Below are 20,717 nucleotides of genomic sequence, written 5' to 3'. Positions count from 1 at the left end.
GCCCCGCCCACCTACCTGACTAGAGTCCCCCCCCTCCCCCCCCCCAGTCCCAATACTTACACTGTGCACTGGGCCAGCTGGACATGAAATATGTTTCAGTATAACCTTCCTTCCTAAATTACACTCTTGAAGGATTTTCTCACTGTAAAATGCACACTATATTATTACATACTGCACCTTTAAAGGACAAATGTCAGTTTTTGACTATTATATTTATTTCAAAGTAAAATATGTGTGAACTTCTGACAATCTTCTCAGTAAAATATTATTTTAATTAAAAGCATTTCGCCTCTTAAAACATCCTTTCTGCTCTGAGACGTATGAAAGGGGTTCCGTGTGCTCTTCCCCTCTTATCACGTATTGATTTGAAAAATAATTTTGAGATTCTGTAAATGTGATGTTTTGCTTTGCAGTTGTGAGCAGCAGTTTTAAGGCTTTTAAAGCTCGCTGAATGGAGTTTTCCGCTCGCTGCCCGTAATGATTCGGTGATCTTCACACAGGCTTTTACTTTGAAAGTGTCGGTGGGCCTTCGGCGGAAGTGGCTTGTGTCGCGCGCAGCTAGCTTGTTGTGCTGCAGGCGCTGATGGCGGCGGGATTCGCGGAGGGTCGTACCAAAGAGGGAGAGCGAGGAGGCGGGGGAGCGGAGCCACGGCGGTACCGAGCACTGACACCCCGCTGGACACCGAGCAGAGCAGCCGCGAGGCCAGCAGTCCGACCCCGAGGCGACGGATGAAGCGGTACCGTGCTTTTGTTGTCAGCTACCGGGGAGGGGGGGGGGGGGGGGGGGCGCTAACGGCGGGTAGGGGGACCGTCTGCGGGCCGGCCAGCGCAGCTCCCCTCCACACAAGGTCCGTGCGGGTTTTTAAAACATTTATACGGTAACGGAATTTCGGTTTCCTCCCCGAGAGCCTTTATGTGCGCGTGTGTTGCGTTCACGTGTCGTCGGTCTGTTTACCAGCCTGTATAGGTGTGTATGTGTGCGCGCGGGCCGTGCGTGTGTGTGTGCAGCACTGCAGCAGCATGCAGAACTTGGCCCGTTGAGGAACTCTCAGACCCCTGTGTGTGTGTGTGTGTGTGTGTGTGTGTGTGTGTGTGTGTGTGCGTGCGTGCGTGCGTGCGTGTGTGTGTAAGCCCGTTTGTGTGGACATTCCTGCACACTGGGGACATTTACATCCTGGTCATTCAGCTTGCTGGACCTCTGAGGGACAGTCCTGTCTGCAACAGTTCTGGTCAGGTTCTTCTGGACTTTTCTGATCCAGCACGCCTTCGTGTGAACTTTTTATTATCAGCAGCTTTCTGGAGGATTTCAAAAGCTCATCTGTGGCCTTTTGACTGATTTCACACCCACAGACGGACCGATCATTTCTAATTGAAAGTGCACAATCAGGAAGTCTGCTTTTACTTTGAAAGAGTCCCAGCCTCATCTCCACGATGGCTGTTTCTCGCCAACGCTAATCTTCACGTCTTCTTTGTGATTTCATCCTTTAGTAAAATCTGTAAACATCCAAACTTTTCTGGCACTTTTATGCTGAAGGATTTTCTTTTTCACAGATATCTGAACCGGATGCTTTCATTCTTGTAATTTCCTACTGAAGATTTGAACCTTTTCCTGCTGATTTAAGACTCGCGCTCACCAGAGGACATCCACTTTCGTTACACAAATATAAACGATATTTTCTGTCATTACTCTCTCAGCGATGTCATGACTTAACCCATGATAGCTGCAGCTGGTAGTTGTGCGTCTAAAGCTGCAGCTGTTGTGAGTTCTGGTTCTGTTGACCCACTAAGACCCGATGCAGCACATGACTGGTCCTGAACCTTTATGATGACAGCTCACATGTTAGCTGTGAGGAGAGCAGGATGTTACATTTATTTATCATAGTGGCAGTGAATTCTTCAGTTAATAAACACGTGTTATTTATGGCACCCCATACATGTGTGTGTGTGTGCATTCATCTTTGTGTGTGTGTGTGTGTGCGTGCATGTTTGTTTGTGTGTGTGGTTGCGTGCATGTTAGTGTGTGTGTGTGCGTGCATGTCAGTGTGTTAGTGTGTGTGTGCGTGCGTGCATGTGAGTGTGTGTGCGTGCATGTTAGTGTGTGTGTGCGTGCGTGCATGTTAGTGTGTGTGTGTGTGTGCGTGCGTGCGTGCATGTGAGTGTGTGTGTGCGAGTGCATGTCAGTGTGTTAGTGTGTGTGCGCGCGCATGTGTGTGTGCATGCACGTGTGTGTGTGCGTGTGAGTGTGTGTGTGCATGGGTGTTTGTGTGTGTGCGTGCATGTATGTGTGTGTGTGTGTGCGTGCATATGCGTGTGTGTGTGTGTGTGTGCGCTCGTGCGTGTGTGTGTGTGTGTGTGTGCATATGCGTGTGTGTGGGGGGGGGACAGAGGGGCAGCTTTGTGTCTGCAGAGGCTGGACTTGGTGCAGCGCTGCATATCAAACAGGCCTGTAGTTTTAGCTGTGTGTTGTTGTTGTTTATCAATAAACAATTGTTTTTTTTTGTCTCTCTGCAGTTGGGAGCCTCCTATTGGCTGTCGTCCCGTACTGCCCCCCCAGCTCGTCCTGTTTCAGCAGCATTCATAGTATTTAGTTGTAGCATCACTGGCGTCTGAGGAGCTCCGGGTGTGAGAATGACCATGACCCTGCCAGGCTAGCAAGTTCTTGATCTCTACAGTCACCTAGCAACAGCATCCCAGCTGAACATGTAGATTACTAAGAGCTGTTGTCAGAGAGTGGCTAGCGACTAGCCTGTTGGAGCTGCTCTGCCCTGAGTTGAACTTCATCAGAAGACCAACTTCTCCAAGATGTAGGCAGCCCAAGGCCTGGATCCACGCTTTCAGCAGCTAACGGCTAGTTAGCAGCTCCTGGTCAGCAGGAGACGGTGGCTGGTGGTTGAGGGTGGGTAGAGCGGGGGTGTGATGGAGTACCACTCCGGTGGCAGCCTGCCCCTGCTGGGGAGACCGCGGTACTGCCCTGGGGCCAGCGCCAACGGAGGCTACCTGTGTGAGACGGGACACTGCTGCGGAGAGACCGGCTGCTGCACCTACTACTACGAGCTGTGGTGTGAGTGTCCCCCCTGCTGCACCACGTAGTTTACATATTTGTAGTTTACACGTGTGTAATTTACGCATACGTGGCTTGCATATAAGTGTTTTACATATATGTGGTTTACACATATGTAGGTTACACATACATTGTTTACATATATGTAGTTTACACATACATGGTTTACATATACGTGGTTTACATATATGTAGTTTACACATACATGGTTTACATATACGTGGTTTACATATATGTAGTTTACACATACATGGTTTACATATACATAGTTTACATATACATGGTTTACATATACGTGGTTTACATATATGTAGTTTACACATACATGGTTTACATATACGTGGTTTACATATATGTAGTTTACACATACATGGTTTACATATACATAGTTTACATATACATGGTTTACATATACGTGGTTTACATATATGTAGTTTACACATACATGGTTTACATATACGTGGTTTACATATATGTAGTTTACACATACATGGTTTACATATACATAGTTTACACATACATGGTTTACATATACGCGGTTTACATATATGTAGTTTACACATACATGGTTTAGATATACGTGGTTTACATATATGTAGTTTACACATACATAGTTTACATATACATAGTTTACATATACATGGTTTACATATACGTGGTTTACATATATGTAGTTTACACATACATGGTTTACATATACGTGGTTTACATATATGTAGTTTACACATACATGGTTTACATATACATAGTTTACACATACATGGTTTACATATACGTGGTTTACATATATGTAGTTTACACATACATGGTTTACATATACGTGGTTTACATATATGTAGTTTACACATACATAGTTTACATATACATAGTTTACATATACATGGTTTACATATACGTGGTTTACATATATGTAGTTTACACATACATAGTTTACATATACATGGTTTACATATACGTGGTTTACATATATGTAGTTTACACATACATAGTTTACACATACGTGGTTTACATATATGTAGTTTACACATACATAGTTTACATATACATGGCTTACATATATGTAATTTACACATACATAGTTTACATATACGTGGTTTACATATATGTAGTTTACACATACATAGTTTACATATACATAGTTTACATATACGTGGTTTACATATTTGTAGTTTACACATACATAGTTTACATATACATAGTTTACATATACGTGGTTTACATATATGTAGTTTACACATACATAGTTTACATATACATAGTTTACATATACGTGGTTTACATATATGTAGTTTACACATACATAGTTTACACATACGTGGTTTACATATATGTAGTCTACACATACATAGTTTACACATACGTGGTTTACATATATGTAGTTTACACATACATAGTTTACATATACATGGCTTACTTATATGTAATTTACACATACATAGTTTACATATACATAGTTTACATATACGTGGTTTACATATATGTAGTTTACACATACATAGTTTACATATACATAGTTTACATATACGTGGTTTACATATATGTAGTTTACACATACATAGTTTACATATACATAGTTTACATTTACGTGGTTTACATATATGTAGTTTACACATACATAGTTTACACATACGTGGTTTACATATATGTAGTGTACACATACATAGTTTACATATACATAGTTTACATATACATGGTTTACATATACGTGGTTTACATATATGTAGTTTACACATACATAGTTTACATATACATGGTTTACATATACGTGGTTTACATATATGTAGTTTACACATACATAGTTTACACATACGTGGTTTACATATATGTAGTTTACACATACATAGTTTACATATACATGGCTTACATATATGTAATTTACACATACATAGTTTACATATACGTGGTTTACATATATGTAGTTTACACATACATAGTTTACATATACATAGTTTACATATACGTGGTTTACATATATGTAGTTTACACATACATAGTTTACATATACATAGTTTACATATACGTGGTTTACATATATGTAGTTTACACATACATAGTTTACATATACATAGTTTACATATACGTGGTTTACATATATGTAGTTTACACATACATAGTTTACACATACGTGGTTTACATATATGTAGTTTACACATACATAGTTTACATATACATGGCTTACTTATATGTAATTTACACATACATAGTTTACATATACATAGTTTACATATACGTGGTTTACATATATGTAGTTTACACATACATAGTTTACACATACATAGTTTACATATACGTGGTTTACATATATGAAGTTTACACATACATAGTTTACATATACATAGTTTACATATACATAGTTTACATATACATAGTTTACATATACATGGTTTACATATATGTAGTTTACACATACATAGTTTACATATACATAGTTTACATATACATGGTTTACATTAGGGCCTGACCGATATGCTATTTTTGGGACCGACACCGATATAAAACTTTTAACAAAGGCCGATAGCCGATATAATGGCCGATAAATCTCCCTCACAAAAAAATAAATAAATAAAAATAAAAAAAATTTCTTAAAGGGACATTATGGAAGTTTGACAGCCAAAACATGTATAGAAATAATAAATGTCTTCTTCATACATTCTCCTGCAATACGCTGGTCCTGTAGAATGAGTCCTGGCATTTTTACTGTGATTGCCTGTTTTTCTGTAAAATCACAGAAAAAGAGAGATGCTCGGGACGAGCAGGCTGCTTCATGCGCGTTCACGCTCAGGCATAGCCCTCCGAACCATTCTTTGAACGTTGTTTCAGCTGTGATCTAGGATATAAATGTTACAGATACAAATGACATCACTGGTGCTATAGCATGCCTGGTAAGATGTCGGACTCTCATGCGGAAGACCCGGGTTTGATTCTGGGTGTGTACATAGTTTATTTAGATGGTTTTTTTTACATTAATGGTATATTTTTTTTACAGTAAGATGCCCAAATTTTCATGTGAGACTCGCCGAACGGCATTGAATTCACAGATAAAAAAGATGTGGGTTCAACTTTCATTTTGGAACAATTTTTCAAGCAAGGCAAGGGAATGATCTGAGCATGCAGGAGGACTGACCCATCATAAACCTTTGTCGGCTGTGCTGAAGAGAAAGCTACAGAACCACATTATTTAATTAATTAGCTGCGCGTTCTCGTGTCCTCTGTCCTCCGGGCCACCCACCCACCCACACACACACACACACACACACACGCACGCACACACACACACACACACACACACACACACACACACACACACACACACACACACACACACACACACGCACACACACGCACATACAGACACAAGGGACTGTCTCAGCTGTTATTTTCGTTAAGGAGTGTGCACGTACAGCATGCGCGCCTCGTGCACGAGCCTACTATTGAAGCTGCCGTTACGCTCTTGGCCTGAGGGGGCAATCACGAGCATAAAAATTCAAAACTCCGTAAAGTCCCTTTAAGCTGCTAAGGTTTTCTCATTTAGTATTCAAGTCTTATTTTTTTCCTTCCACTGAATTTTCTACTCCTTTTGTGTCCGTTTTTTTCTCGTTCTTCTTCTTTTAAATTATTTTCATTTATAGTTCCTCCTATGTTCCCTGCTGTCCTCTGCTCCCACTTACAGCTCCTCCTCATAACTAGTCCTATGTCATCTCTCACTCCTCAGTGCATACGGTTCAGTTTCAGTCATACTCTGCTGGTTTCAGCGTCCTAGCTACCTGTTTTTATTTCTGTCACCTGATTTTTGGCATTAAAATACTTTTGAGTTTTACACTTTTGTGTTTTGATCCTTTCCAAAGCCGACAGTATTATGAAAATAAAAACTAAGATACATTAAATGACCAGTTTGTGGCAATATATAAGCCTTATATAAAATATAAGGCTGAAAAAATACAATAGATTTATTCTATTGTAGAGAGGAATGTTTATTTCCTCCCCTCCTCCTCTCCCTAGCTGGGAGAGGAGGAGGGGCTCCCTGCTATCACAGCGCTTCATTGCCTTGTTGCCAACCCCCCCTCCCCCGTCCTCAGCAGTGACAACGGTCGCGTGAGTTTGAAAAGACTGCTGGAGAAGGGTGGATGAAATTGTCTGAGAATATTCCAGAATGTCTACCAGAAAAAGCCAATGTTACTTACTTACTGCATGACTAAAGGGGAAGCAGCGTGAGCTCTGCATAGAGCGTAATGCTGCGGCAGTTTTCTTTTTTTCAGGTTAATTTTTCAATACGAGGCACACAATAAACTTAGGAAGCATGTTGAGGGGAAACATACTTTTACCATTGCTTATTTTACCATTCAACTTACCACTGACACAACAAATATGCTTCAAACTGAAAACTTACCTCCTACTTCCTCATCACCGTCGTCTCTGCTTGACTGAATTGCTTCTGCTGCTCCGCTGCATGTGTGCTGTGACGGTGGCTCCACCCCCCGTGGAGTGGAGCCCACAACATGAGTTCATTAAGCTGGCGCCATCTGTTGGATAGGTAGCGCAATATTGGCCATATTGGCCATATTTTTGGCCGATAGTGTTAATGACCCCAATATCGGCCGGCCGATAAATCGGTCAGGCCCTAGTTTACACATATTTAGATAACGCATATGTGGTTTACATATACGTAATTTACATAAACGTGGTTTACGTATACATGGTTTAAATATACTTGGTTTACATATACGTGGTTTACATATATGTAGTTTACGCATACATGGTTTACATATACATGGTGAACATATATGTAGTTTATATATATGTGGTTTAAATATATGTAGTTTACACATACATGGTTTATACATATGTAGTTTACACATACATGGTTTATACATATGTAGTTAACACATATGTGGTTTACACATACGTAGTTTACATATACATGGTTTACATATATGTAGTTTACACATACTTAGTTTACACATATGTCTTTTACATATACGTAGTTTACACATATGTCGTTTACATGTATGTAGTTTACATATACGTAGTTTACATATACGTGGTTTACATATATGTAGTTTACACATACGTAGTTTACATATACATGGTTTACATATATGTAGTTTACACATACGTAGTTTACATATACATGGTTTACATATATGTAGTTTACACATTGGTAGTTTACATATATGTAGTTTACATATACATAGTTTACATATACATGGTTTACATATATGTAGTTTACACATTGGTAGTTTACATATATGTAGTTTACACACGTAGTTTACATATACATGGTTTACATATATGTAGTTTACACATTGGTAGTTTACATATATGTAGTTTACATATACATAGTTTACATATACATGGTTTACATATATGTAGTTTACACATTGGTAGTTTACATATATGTAGTTTACACACACGTAGTTTACATATACATGGTTTACATATATGTAGTTTACACATTGGTAGTTTACATATATGTAGTTTACATATACATAGTTTACATATACGTGGTTTACATATACATAGTTTACGCATGTGTGGTTTACATATACATGGTGTACATATAACCCTAACCCACCTACTACGTAGTAAGGTTGTGCTAAGGGACAATTATTTGACCATTGAAGTTGGACTGAGCCATTCAGTGGTCGTTGTTTTAAGAGGCGATTTGTTTATTTGTTTGTATACCCAATAGAAAGTTTGTCAATGACTCATGCAGATATGCAGTTATTTTAATCTTTACGTACAGAGAACATCACAGAGGTACAAGCAAGAAGAGATTCCTGAGCCTTTTCTTACTTTCGCGCATTGTCGAGTGTTTCTAGATCTAGAAAGCGGAAACCTTTCTTCCAGAGTCTGGAAGACTTCTGGTTATTTCATTTGGTGAAATGTTTCCTGATTTTAAAACTTTGGCTGAAGTAGTGCTCGTTATTCAGCACCCGCTTTGAATCAGGCTTGGCAGTGGAGCGCAGATTTTTTCAGTGCCACAGCCGTGAGGGAAAAGTCCAGAACCTCATGGCCACTGGCAGCTGGTGAAGTTTTATTTTAGCGGGGCGCATTTTTCCAGTCATTCAAAGATTCTCTAACCACAAATCACAACTAGGGGGCGTCAAATTACCATTCTTATGCGACATACAACTTTAACCTGACAGACCCGGAACCAGGTCTACGAGCACTTACGGCTATAATGCTGTTCCAAAAACATGTTTAACATTCACCAACATATGCAAACTGCACACATAATTAACCCTAACCCTCACCTAAAGCCGGGCGTACACTGTGCGACTTTTTCACTTTTTTGAGCCGATTTTCCAGTCGTGCGAGAAGCCACGACATCGGGGCGAGTTTTGTGCCGAGCGGTCGTGTAGTGTACGGGGGGTTACGAGAGGCGATTAACACCACGTGACCAGCCGCCGATCAGCAGTCGTGAGGTCGCAGGGACTTCTGGCGTGTTTAATATTTCGCTCGTCCCTCGTGAGGGTATCGCACTGTTGAAGCGGCGCTGCGAGCAGCTGCGACCCAAAAAGTATCGGAACCGCTCACGGCGCATGCGCGCGCAATCCTGCATCAACGCCGGCCGGTCGCTCGCTATTTCCCTAATAACACACGCTGTTCGTTTTTGTTTCTACACGTTTTTTTACTCACAACGATTGCCAAGAAAGCGTGTTTGTCGTGTTCATGTCAAATTAAACTGATCATAAAACACAGATTCACTTTATTTCGTTTTCCTCATCCAACCCCCATAAATCCCTGTGTGTCCTCCTGCAGCACTCCCGAAGGACAACAGGCAAGACAAAAAAGTCTGACGTGTTGTGTAAAAACTGCTATTTTTAGCATATTTTTAGGGCCGACGTGTTGCTACCAGACGTACAGTGTGAGCAGTCAGGTCGCATGCGAGAACTGGGTCGTGCAGTGTGAGCACACGACTCGTGAGATCTGCTCTGCGAGGAAGTCGTACAGTTTGAGCTGAAGCTGAACGCTGCGAGTGAAAAAGTCGCACAGTGTACGCCCGGCTTAAAGAACATAATCCACATTTTATACCTCAACAACACCCCAACGTCAACAATAATCTATGTTATAGTAAAGAAAATCTACCTGGTTTGTGTAATCCTATGTCCCAACGTCACACTGAGCTGACTCTCTCGTTTTTTTTTACCTGCTTGAGAGTGTTTACAAATGTCCGACGCCACATTCCATCATTTCCCGGTTCTCCATAATGCATTGCATATTAATTTAAATGTATGAGAATTTACTGGTATTATTGAATGTTTATTCATTATTATTTTTTAAATAAATGTAATGAGAAAAATTGATAATTTGAGCTCTGGCTGCAGGCAACTGCTCCTCAGAGTGCGTCCAAATGCTGCAGCGATTCACTCATTTGATTCATTTTCTACTCAAACACATAAAAGAAAGAAACGCAGTTTACTCAAATGTTGTTTGCAAATACATAGTTTATGTCTATGTAGTTTACATACCCATAGTTTACATCTATGTAGTTTACGTACACGTAGTTTACATGCACATAGTTTACATCTATGTAGTTTACATACACATAGTTTACATCTATGTTGTTTACATACACATAGTTTACATCTATGTAGTTTACATACACATAGTTTACATCTATGTAGTTTACGTACACGTAGTTTACATACACATAGTTTACATACACATATTTACTCTTATGTAGTTTACATACACATAGTTTACATACACATAGTTTACATACACATACTTTACTCTTATGTAGTTTACTTACACATAGCGTACACTGATGTAGATTACAACTATGTAGTTTATATTCACATAGTTTACATACACATAGTTTACATCTATGTAGTTTACATACACATAGTTTATATCTATGTAGTTTACATACACATATTCTACTCTTATGTAGTTTATCTACACATAGTTTATGTCTATGTAGTTTACATACACATTTTACTCTTATCTAGTTTACATACACATAGTTTATATCTATGTAGTTTACATACACATAGTTTACATCTATGTAGTTTATATTCACATAGTTTGCATACACATAGTGTACATATATGTAGTTTACATACATGTAGTTTATATCTATGTAGTTTACGTATACGTAGTTTACATCTATGTTGTTTTTATACACATAGTTTACATCTATGTAGTTTGCATGCACGTAGTTTACGTACACATAGTTTACATATATGTAGTTTACATACACGTAGTTTACATCTATGTAGTTTACATACACATAGTTTACATCTATGTAGTTTACATGCACATAGTTTACATACACATAGTTTACATGTATGTAGTTTACATGCACGTAGTTTACATACACATAGTTTACATATATGTAGTTTACATACACGTAGTGTACATATATGTAGTTTACATCTATGTTGTTTTTATACACATAGTTTACATATATGTACTTTACATACACGTAGTTTACATCTATGTAGTTTACATACACATAGTTTACATCTATGTAGTTTACATGCACGTAGTTTACATACACATAGTTTACATCTATGTTGTTTTTATACACATAGTTTACATCTATGTAGTTTATATGCACGTAGTTTACATACACAAAGTTTACATATATGTAGTTTACATGCACGTAGTTTACATACACATAGTTTACATATATGTAGTTTACATACACGTAGTTTACATCTATGTAGTTTACATACACATAGTTTACATCTATGTAGTTTACATACACGTAGTTTACATCTATGTAGTTTACATACACGTAGTTTACATCTATAGTTTATATACACATAGTTTACATCTATGTAGTTTACATACACATAGTTTACATATATAGTTTACATACGCATAGTTTACATATATAGTTTACATACACATAGTTTACATATATAGTTTACATACGCATAGTTTATATACACATAGCTTACAGACACGTAGTTTACATATGTAGTTTACATACACATATTTTACTCTTATGTAGTTTGCATACACAGCATACATTGATGTAGGTTACAACTATGTAGTTTATATTCACGTAGTTTACATACACATTGTTTATACCTATGTAGTTTACTCTTATGTAATTTTCATATATGTAGTTTACATAGTTTATACCCAATTTGTTTACACCAATGTACTTTACAGATGTGTAGTTTAAACCCATGTAGTTTTCTTCTGTAGAGGAAACAAAACTGTAAAATGAACGGACGTCACGGTAAGATGTTGTGGCAGAGAAAAATGCTGCATCTTACTATTATTCACCTAACCGTGTGTGTGTGTGTGTGTGTGTGTGTGTGTGTGTGTAGGGTTCTGGCTGCTGTGGACTGTTCTCATCCTCTTCAGCTGCTGCTGCGCGTACCGACACCGCCGAGCGAAGCTGCGAGTCCAGCAGCAGCAGAGGCAGAGGGAGATCAGCCTGCTGGCCTACCATGGAGCCAGCTCCTTCCCCTCCTCCATGCTGGACCTCAGTAAGTCCCTCAGCATCACTGTCTTCAGCAGATGTCAGATCTCCTCACAGTGAAACCAGCCTTGCTTCTGTTGCTCAACTGTCAGCTGATGTTCTGCTTCTCTGTTGCCATGACGACCCACCAGGCTAGGACCAAACATCTGTGACTTATCAGTCATGTGGAGGTTTTTTTACTCAGTGTCTAAAACTCTTTTCATCTGCTAATTTTGTGGCATAAATCAGGTGAGAACTACAGAAGAACCAGGTCTCGCTGGAGTATAATCAGTAAAAAAGTATTATGCAAAGCTGGGACCAAGTCATTGTTTTGTCTCAAGTGAGCCTAAAGGGGCTACGTCGATCGGCCTCCTCCAACAGAGAGCCGTCTCCAATTGGTCACTTTAAAGAGCCAACTCTAAGAGACATCTCTACTAGTCAAGTCTCGAGTCACGACAGGCAGGTTTCAAGTCCTAAGTCTGAAACATCAAGCATTTTCTCCTTCTGGTATAGACTATGACTGTGTGCAGTTTTTACTCATGACGAAGTAGCATGAGGGGATCAGGTATGCTCCACAGAAACACAGCTCAGCTGAACAATTGTGGTTTTGCTGGACATTTTACAGTTTTACGGCTTATTGCCCCCTAGGCAATCAGCAGCCAGACTCACGATGCCACCTCACCGGTGGTGCTCATTCCTCACCCCTGCCACGTGGACCCAAGGGATAAACCATCAATCCTGCTCAATGGTCAACTTTCCTCGCGGGGTCACACCCATTAGGACAGTGGGAGGGTTAAAATAGGTATAAGGGCAATTATCCAGTTCTCTCCAGTAAACAGGTTCAAGCCCAAGTCACTGGTGTAAAGGTTCGAGTCAAGTCTAAAGTCATGAAATATTGACTCAAGTCCACATCTCTGGTATCACGTAAAGTCCCATTAGTCTTCTTCACACACTGACGAAGTTACATCTCCACATTTGACCCATGCCCGCGGGCAGCGGTGAGCTGCAGCTGCGCTCTGGAACTGTTTGGTGGATTAACCCCTCAGTTCAATCCCATAAAGCTGAGGGTCATGCAGGGAGGCACTGGGACCAGTTTTTAAAGTCTTTGGTATGACCCAACTGTGGATTTGGACCCCAGTCTCGCAGTCTCAGGGTGGACACTCATCCCGCGAGGCCACTGAGAAGGCTAACCGAGGTGAAAGGCGGTTGCTGGACTACGGTGTGGTGCTTGAAACTGTAACAGAGTCTGATCATGGCTCAGAAACATTTATGGGACAGTAAAAGGTTCTGAGACTTTATTTAGGTTCTGGTTCTGTCTTCGATTGGGTTGGATCGACAAGCCCTGCTCTCCTTTCCTTCAGGTTTCCTGGCGTCGCTGAAGCTGCCGTCGTATGAGGAGGTAGCAGCTCAGCCCACCACGCCTCCTCCCCCCTACAGCTCCGTGTTTACCAGCCCCCGCTACCCGCAGCCCCCGCGTGCCGCTGACCCCCACCTGCTCACGCAGCACGACCCACTGCTGCACCGACCGCTGAGTGATGGCCCGTCCTCCCTCAGCTCTGACAACAGGTAAACGTCCCACTGCTGCTAGAAGTACAGCAGAAAAAGAGTTATTTTCCTCTATTGGTACGTTATTTTACTACATTTATAAAATATTTGTTTTTATTTGATTAACTCCAACTTGTTTCTGGGCTTTAACGTTACTATGAACCAAACGTCTTCTGTCCTGCAGCTCCAGCTGTTCCTGCGACTCCTGCTGCCCTTCTTCTCCATGTAGCTCCTCCCTATCAGCCCCTATCACCTATGAGACTGACACAAGCCACGCCTCCACGCCCAGTGAGGCCACACCTCTGACGCTTGATGTCACCATCGAGACCATAGCAGCTGCCGCATGCTGCTTGGAGGCAAACAAGGCTTGCTCCGCCCCCGAGGGCCCGTCCACTGCGGTGGCCATTCACGTGGAAGATGCAGAAGCTGCCAGACCTCAGGAACTGAACACCAAGGACTTATTGCCTCCTAGCCAGACTGTTACCACAGCAACTGCTACGCGGGCACCCTCTCCTCTGCACCTGCCCTCACCTGGCTCTGAGCTCACCCTTCCTGTTGCAGCTACGTCCCCCGTGAACCCACACCTCGACTCAGCACCACGTTCTCCGATCATCAGCACGGCTAGCTCCAGTACGCTTCCCAGTCCGAGTGTCGATGCCACACAGGTCCAGTCCATCAGAACCATGACAAGTGAAAGTGTGTCCAGACCTGCTGACAAAACCCTTGAGACTCTTTGTGTAACAAGAACTTTGGATCTGGTCAGTGTTTCGTGTAGCCCAGCACCAGCACCGCCACCAGACGTTCACAGAGCTTTGGTCTTTCAAGCGTCTACTCTTCAGAACCACAGCTTTATGCCTATAACCCCCACCCAGACTCCAGACCAAAAACCCAACCCTACTGAAGCTACGGACCCTGTTACTCCACCTCCAGACCCACAATTCACCAAGTTCCCAAATTCTGTAACTGCTTCCCTTCCATCTCTAAAACCACTCCACCTGAATCTGAACCAAGGAGATAACGTTTTGGTGTCCTCTTCACAACGCCAGACCACCCCCAGTCCTGGGTCAGGTCCCATCCAGTCCACCCCCAGTCCTGGGTCAGGTCCCATCCAGTCCACCCCCAGTCCTGGGTCAGGTCCCATCCAGTCCACCCACAGTCCTGGGTCAGGTCCCATCCAGTCCACCCCCAGTCCTGGGTCAGGTCCCATCCAGTCCACCCCCAGTCCTGGGTTGGGTCCAGTTCTGACTACCCACAGTCCTGGTTCTGGTCTTGTCCAGTCCACCCACAGTCCTGGTTCTGGTCTAGTCCAGTCAACCCACAGTCCTGGTTCTGGTCTAGTCCAGACTACCCACAGTCCTGGTTCTGGTCTTGTCCAGTCCACCCACAGTCCTGGTTCTGGTCTTGTCCAGACTACGCACAGTCCTGGGTTGGGTCCAGTTCTGACTACCCACAGTCCTGGTTCTGGTCTTGTCCAGTCCACCCACAGTCCTGGTTCTGGTCTAGTCCAGACTACGCACAGTCCTGGATTAGGTCCCATCCAGTCAACCCACAGTCGTGGGTTGGGTCCAGTTCTGACTACCCACAGTCCTGGTTCTGGTCTTGTCCAGTCCACCCACAGTCCTGGTTCTGGTCTAGTCCAGTCAACCCACAGTCCTGGTTCTGGTCTAGTCCAGACTACGCACAGTCCTGGATTAGGTCCCATCCAGTCAACCCACAGTCCTGGTCCTGGTCTCGTCCTTACTACCGACAGTCCTGGGTCAGGCCCAGTCCAGCTCTTAGACTCTATTACTGCTGTTGTACCTCGTCTAAACTTGACCACATCAGTACGTGATTCTGGACCTCCTCAGGACTCACGTGGCTTTTCTGAGATCAACCTGGTCCTACCCTTGCCTTCAGAGGTCCAGGCTGGTTTTGGTTCTGGATCTCCATCAGGACCAAGTCCTCTATCCACCCTTCCTCTGGTCCTCTCCTGTCCTGCCCCTGAGACGTCCTTCTCCTGCCCAGCCATCACCATTGAGTCTGACACCTGTCTTACTATGTCCCACACAACCCTGGCAGTTGTCTCTCCGTCCTCTCCCCGGGCTCCTGTCCCTCTCGCAGCACCAGTTCTGCTCCTGGACCCCCTCGCCGCTCTGCAGCCGTCCGACAGAGGGGATTCTTCTTCTGGTCACGCTTCCTCTCACTCCCCCTCACCCCGTGCCACTCAGTCCCCGCCGAAGCAGACGGTGTTCTCCCCATGTGTGGACATTTTTGAACCTGGACCTTCCTGCTGGGAGGACGGAGACGAGGAGCAGGAACACAGGGACGAGGATGAGGACGATGACATGGGTGCCGATGAGAGCCAGTACAGACATCGAAGACTTACTGGGGACTCTGGGATTGAGGTGTGCCGATGTAGGGTGGAGGAGGATGAGGAGGAGGAGGAGGAGGAGGAGGAGCGCAGGAAAGGAGGAGAAAGTGAGAACGTTGATGTCCACGATAGCGTGGATTGTCCTGCAAGAGTTCATCTGGGCACAGGAGAGGAGCTTTCACAGTGTACACCCACCGCCGCCGTTACCACAACAACACCCGATGATGGCGGCAAAGTCATCGTCGTCATGGAGACGGTGTGATTGGCTTAACCTGGGCAGATGGATTAGTTTAGCGCCCTGATGTAGATGAAGACAGAGGTAGTTCTGACGTTTGGGATCAGAGGCAGCAGGCGTCCACAGATCAAAGGGTAGGTTTCAGATCCGGGACTAACTTGCTCCCTGTGAAGATGGAGGTTTGGCCACGTTTCACCTCGTCGAGACCATCGTACGCACATTCCCCCAAAGTGGAAAAAACCTTCAAACTTCACGTAACCCGAAGAGAGTCGTTCGTTTATGAGAACACTCATCTCAGTAGTTCAGCGCCCACATGGTTCATTCCTCATTAACCACCACGGTTCCAACCGGGGAACTCACCCTCCCGTCTGAGCCATGTGACGTGAACAACAGGAAGTCGCCTAACTCGGGCTGGGGTTGATCGTTGCTCCTCAGCGGTGACGCCTCCTGTCACTTGTCCATAAACGAATGAAGGCATCTCGCATGCTGCCTTGGTGGATGACGAGGGATTGGCCGTGTGCCGGGGACGAGTTGGCTGCTTTAAGACGGGTGTAGGCGGATGATTCACGCCGACTGATTGATGGAGGGTCGTCTGATTCATTTGGTAAGGGGACATTTTGATGGAGACGTCTGTCAGTAGAGCGGATTTAGGACGCCGGCTTGTGGTTTCTCCTCGTGGGTTTAGTCTGAGTCGGTGTGGAAAGTTTTCCGGCTCCGTCGACTTCCTCTGCGTCAACATTCTGAGCAGAGAAGAGCTCTTACATAAACAAAAACAAAGGGTGCTTTTAGGCTGAAACAAAGCACCAAAGAGCGGAGACAGAGCATGTCATCGTGCTCTCTTTGTCTCCAGTGATGAGGTCAGATGAAACAACGTGCCACAGATAGACGCCACCATTTTCTTCACAAATGAAACCTCTCCTCAACCCTTAATCTGAAAACGTGGACCAGAAAACCAAAGTTCCCGCCCTATCCAGAGATTTTATTTTTAGGCATCATGGATGTTGTTGTCAGTTGGGTAGACACATCCGTGTACATATTTGTGACAGAAAGACCTGGAGATAGTCTATTTTACCACAGAGGAGCTAGTGTGTCTGTTTTGTATGTGCTGGTGTAGAGCCGGGGTTTTCAATTCAGTATCCAGCTCGCTTTAGTGGTTCCTGGGCTCCAACACACTTGATTCAGTGGTGGAATCACCTGTGCAGCAGCTCATCAAGTGCCCCAGAAGCCTGTTAATCACCTGCTGATTGAAATCAGGTGTGTTGAAGCAGGTTAAAACTAAAACGAGCTGGACACCGGCCCTGGCCAAGAGTCTGTGTGTAAATAACCCCAGAAACGCCCTCGTTTAGCTTCACACGCTTTGGGCTGACAAAGGTTTCCCCACAGCGTGAACTAAGGAGACAACACGCTCCGTGCACATGTGGCCAGACGTTTACATCGGGGGGGGGGGGGGGGGGGGGGGGTTCTTATAAAACACGATGTTAATGGTTCACAAATCCGATCATCTGTGGTTCTAGAAGGTTCTAGAATGTCTCTAACAAGGCCAAGACTCACTACCCTCCTGTTGGTGATGATTGGTGCCTTCTCTTTTCTTCCTCCTGCTGGACTGACCAGCGCTCAGAAGCTGGGATGGGACATCATAGATTTAGCTGATTTAGAACTTTTTGGAGCTTTTTTTGGACTTTTAACTGGAAACAAGTAAAATACATTCAGCACGTTCCTATTGTATGAGGGGAGACTCCCAACTGTTCTCCTCAGATGAAAGTAACTTGGGTCCTATGTTCAGGAACAACCTAGGAAGCATACCGTACATGAACCAGGACCTGTTGGAAAGTAGTCCATGTCCTTGGAGAAACCAGTTTCTCAGGACCAGGAAAGAAACTTGTACTTTAAACAAGACACTGTGACAATTGACCAGAATAGGCAAGTGTCCATATGGACAAGACAAACGTCTACCTGCCAAAGTGACAAATGTTCGGAGGAGTCAAGGTGATGTTTTCAGACCTGAGAATTTGTACCAGCTGTACAGCATGGTGGTGGTAGCATCATGATGTGGGACTGATGCCTAATGAAACGATGAAGGACTACCATTGTCTAGATGGTTGAAACTTAGACCCAGTAGGGTAGTACCACAGGACAGTGAGCCCAAACACACTTTAGGCCCAGTTTCTGATGCTGGCCTTCCCAGAGCCCAGACCTCCACATTTATGGGCTAAATCTCACATATTCTGGTTTGAATAGAGAAAGTCCACGTAAACCTTTCTCTGAATGTCTAATGAGGCTCAAATTAGTCATGAAAAGCAGCAGATTCCACAATGGTGGATGTAAACCCCTGGCCACATCTGTAATTTGGAGACATTTGTGATTTCAACGTTTACATTTATGAACTCAGACTGAACGTTTACCGAAGTTTCATTAGTGAAGAACCCCGCAGAGTAACGTCTGCAGATGGAATCAGACGTTAAAGTTGGTCCTTGCAGGGGAAGTAACGAGAGCTGGTATCTAGAAGGCCACCTAACACTTAACCCTGTGTCCATGCTGCATTAACCGTCGTAACGGGGGGGGCTCTTTTGAACTTCCTCCAGTCGTGATCAAGAGATAACATGATGACAAATTCAAAAATACTTTATTAATCCCAGAGGGAAATTAGAGTGAGCGATTATATTTCTGAGCTTGATCCATGTTTAGTTGGGTAGAACATCAGGTTCTAGGAGCCCAAACACCGATGGTACCTTTGGTTTGTGGAGTGAGCAGGAGGTTCTGGGGTCTGGAGGACCCTCTCCTAAAGGTTCAAGGGTGACACCCAGCCATTGATGTTGTAGTTGATGTTGTGGTTGGTGGTCGTTTTGTTTACCGGAACTAATAGCGATATTTATCTCCATGGTTTCTGAGTGCCATTTCTACTTGACAACTGTTACTACTTAGCATAATCTAGAGCTGTTCTCGCTCTGTGTGACTGTGGCCTTCTGAGCAGAATGACTGAGGAAATGTCTCAACCGTGTCGGTACTTTAGGTTCTCGAAGGCTGTGCAGACCTCAGATCAGCTGGATAAAATTCAAATTGCCTTAAAGTAGAGCGGACGGGAATCTTACCCTGACGTAAGTTCGACGGAAACTTCTCCCAACCCAGACTGATTCAAACTCTTCAAATCTGAGACCTCTGACTTTGGCAGCACTTCTGACCATTTCAGACATCAACGGTTCTGATGCTGTTTGTCTTTTGGGGGGGAAAGGGACCAATGAACGATCAGTGAAACCAAGGGTAGGTATGGCTGACTCTGGGACTGCGTAACTTTGGGAAACTTGTCTTTATGTCGTCTTTGCTGAGTTCTGAAGCACTTGTTTTTCATCAGATGTCTAAAACATTTAACCGCGGTCGTCTCCGTCCGAAGAGTCTCTCCTTGACTGGGTTCACAAGGATGGGTCAGGAGTTCAGCTTCCCTCCCATCATTCTACAGGACGCTCTTAGGTATCCTAGTATCGGGGTTACGTTGGTAGACGGGACGATTGCATCGAAAATTAAAAGTCCAGCAGCTGTATGGATAGAAGAAATTTTCCATCTTATCTTGAGATGTTTCTCATTGGGAATGATGAACCTGGAACTTCCTGATGTCCAAATTCAAAACAGAATCTCTTGGAGTTAGGTGTTGGGTGGGATAGCCCCGCCCCCTTTAACCAGCTATGTAAATGTCCACCTGACCCTGAAACGTGACTCCAGTCAAACTTAGTTTTAGATGAAATCTGTTTTAGTTCTCGGGTTAACTTTGAGGAGCCTATAAGCAGTTCCCCTGTGACGTTCGGCAGCATAATTTGATTTACGGAGGCATTCCTTCTCTTGTACTTTTCTCTGTCTGCGGGATTTTGCTCTGGTCAGATCTTCTCTTCGCTTCTCGCTGTTGGCTTGAAGGGCTTCCGTCGACAAACGAAGAGCAGAGATTCATCTTTAAAATCCCTAAATATTAGGAAGACAAAAGTCTAATTATTAGTATTAATAAAATGATAGTGAGTATGTGTGGATGTATGTGTAACCTAACTAAACCAGCCTGTTCTAAAAGTGTGAAAATATAAATAAAACTGTTGAATTTACAAGGAGTTTGTGTTTGTGA

The 20,717-nt window shown here is 43.2% G+C and overlaps 1 protein-coding gene across 2 annotated transcripts; it reads left to right on the top strand.

The window, feature by feature from the left end:
• The first annotated feature begins 533 nt into the window (after positions 1–533).
• On the top strand, positions 534–20,700 carry LOC107396729 (uncharacterized). Of its 2 annotated transcripts, none has more exons than XM_054733843.2 (5): positions 534–737; positions 2,512–3,061; positions 12,352–12,513; positions 13,847–14,051; positions 14,215–20,700. In XM_054733843.2, exons 2-5 carry the CDS (start codon positions 2,917–2,919, stop codon positions 16,640–16,642), a joined length of 2,940 nt encoding a protein of 979 aa, XP_054589818.2. In that variant the 5' UTR covers positions 534–737; positions 2,512–2,916; the 3' UTR covers positions 16,643–20,700. The 2 variants fall into 2 exon arrangements, with proteins under 2 accessions (XP_054589818.2, XP_054589819.2); XM_054733844.2 differs by lacking the exon at positions 534–737 and adding an exon at positions 805–848.
• The last annotated feature ends 17 nt before the right edge of the window (positions 20,701–20,717 follow it).

The sequence above is a fragment of the Nothobranchius furzeri genome, chromosome 2 (genome assembly GCF_043380555.1).
Source record: "Nothobranchius furzeri strain GRZ-AD chromosome 2, NfurGRZ-RIMD1, whole genome shotgun sequence".
Classification (NCBI taxonomy): Eukaryota; Metazoa; Chordata; class Actinopteri; order Cyprinodontiformes; family Nothobranchiidae; genus Nothobranchius; species Nothobranchius furzeri.
Note: the sequence above shows the minus strand (reverse complement) of the source record. Positions and strands in the feature narration are given on the sequence as shown.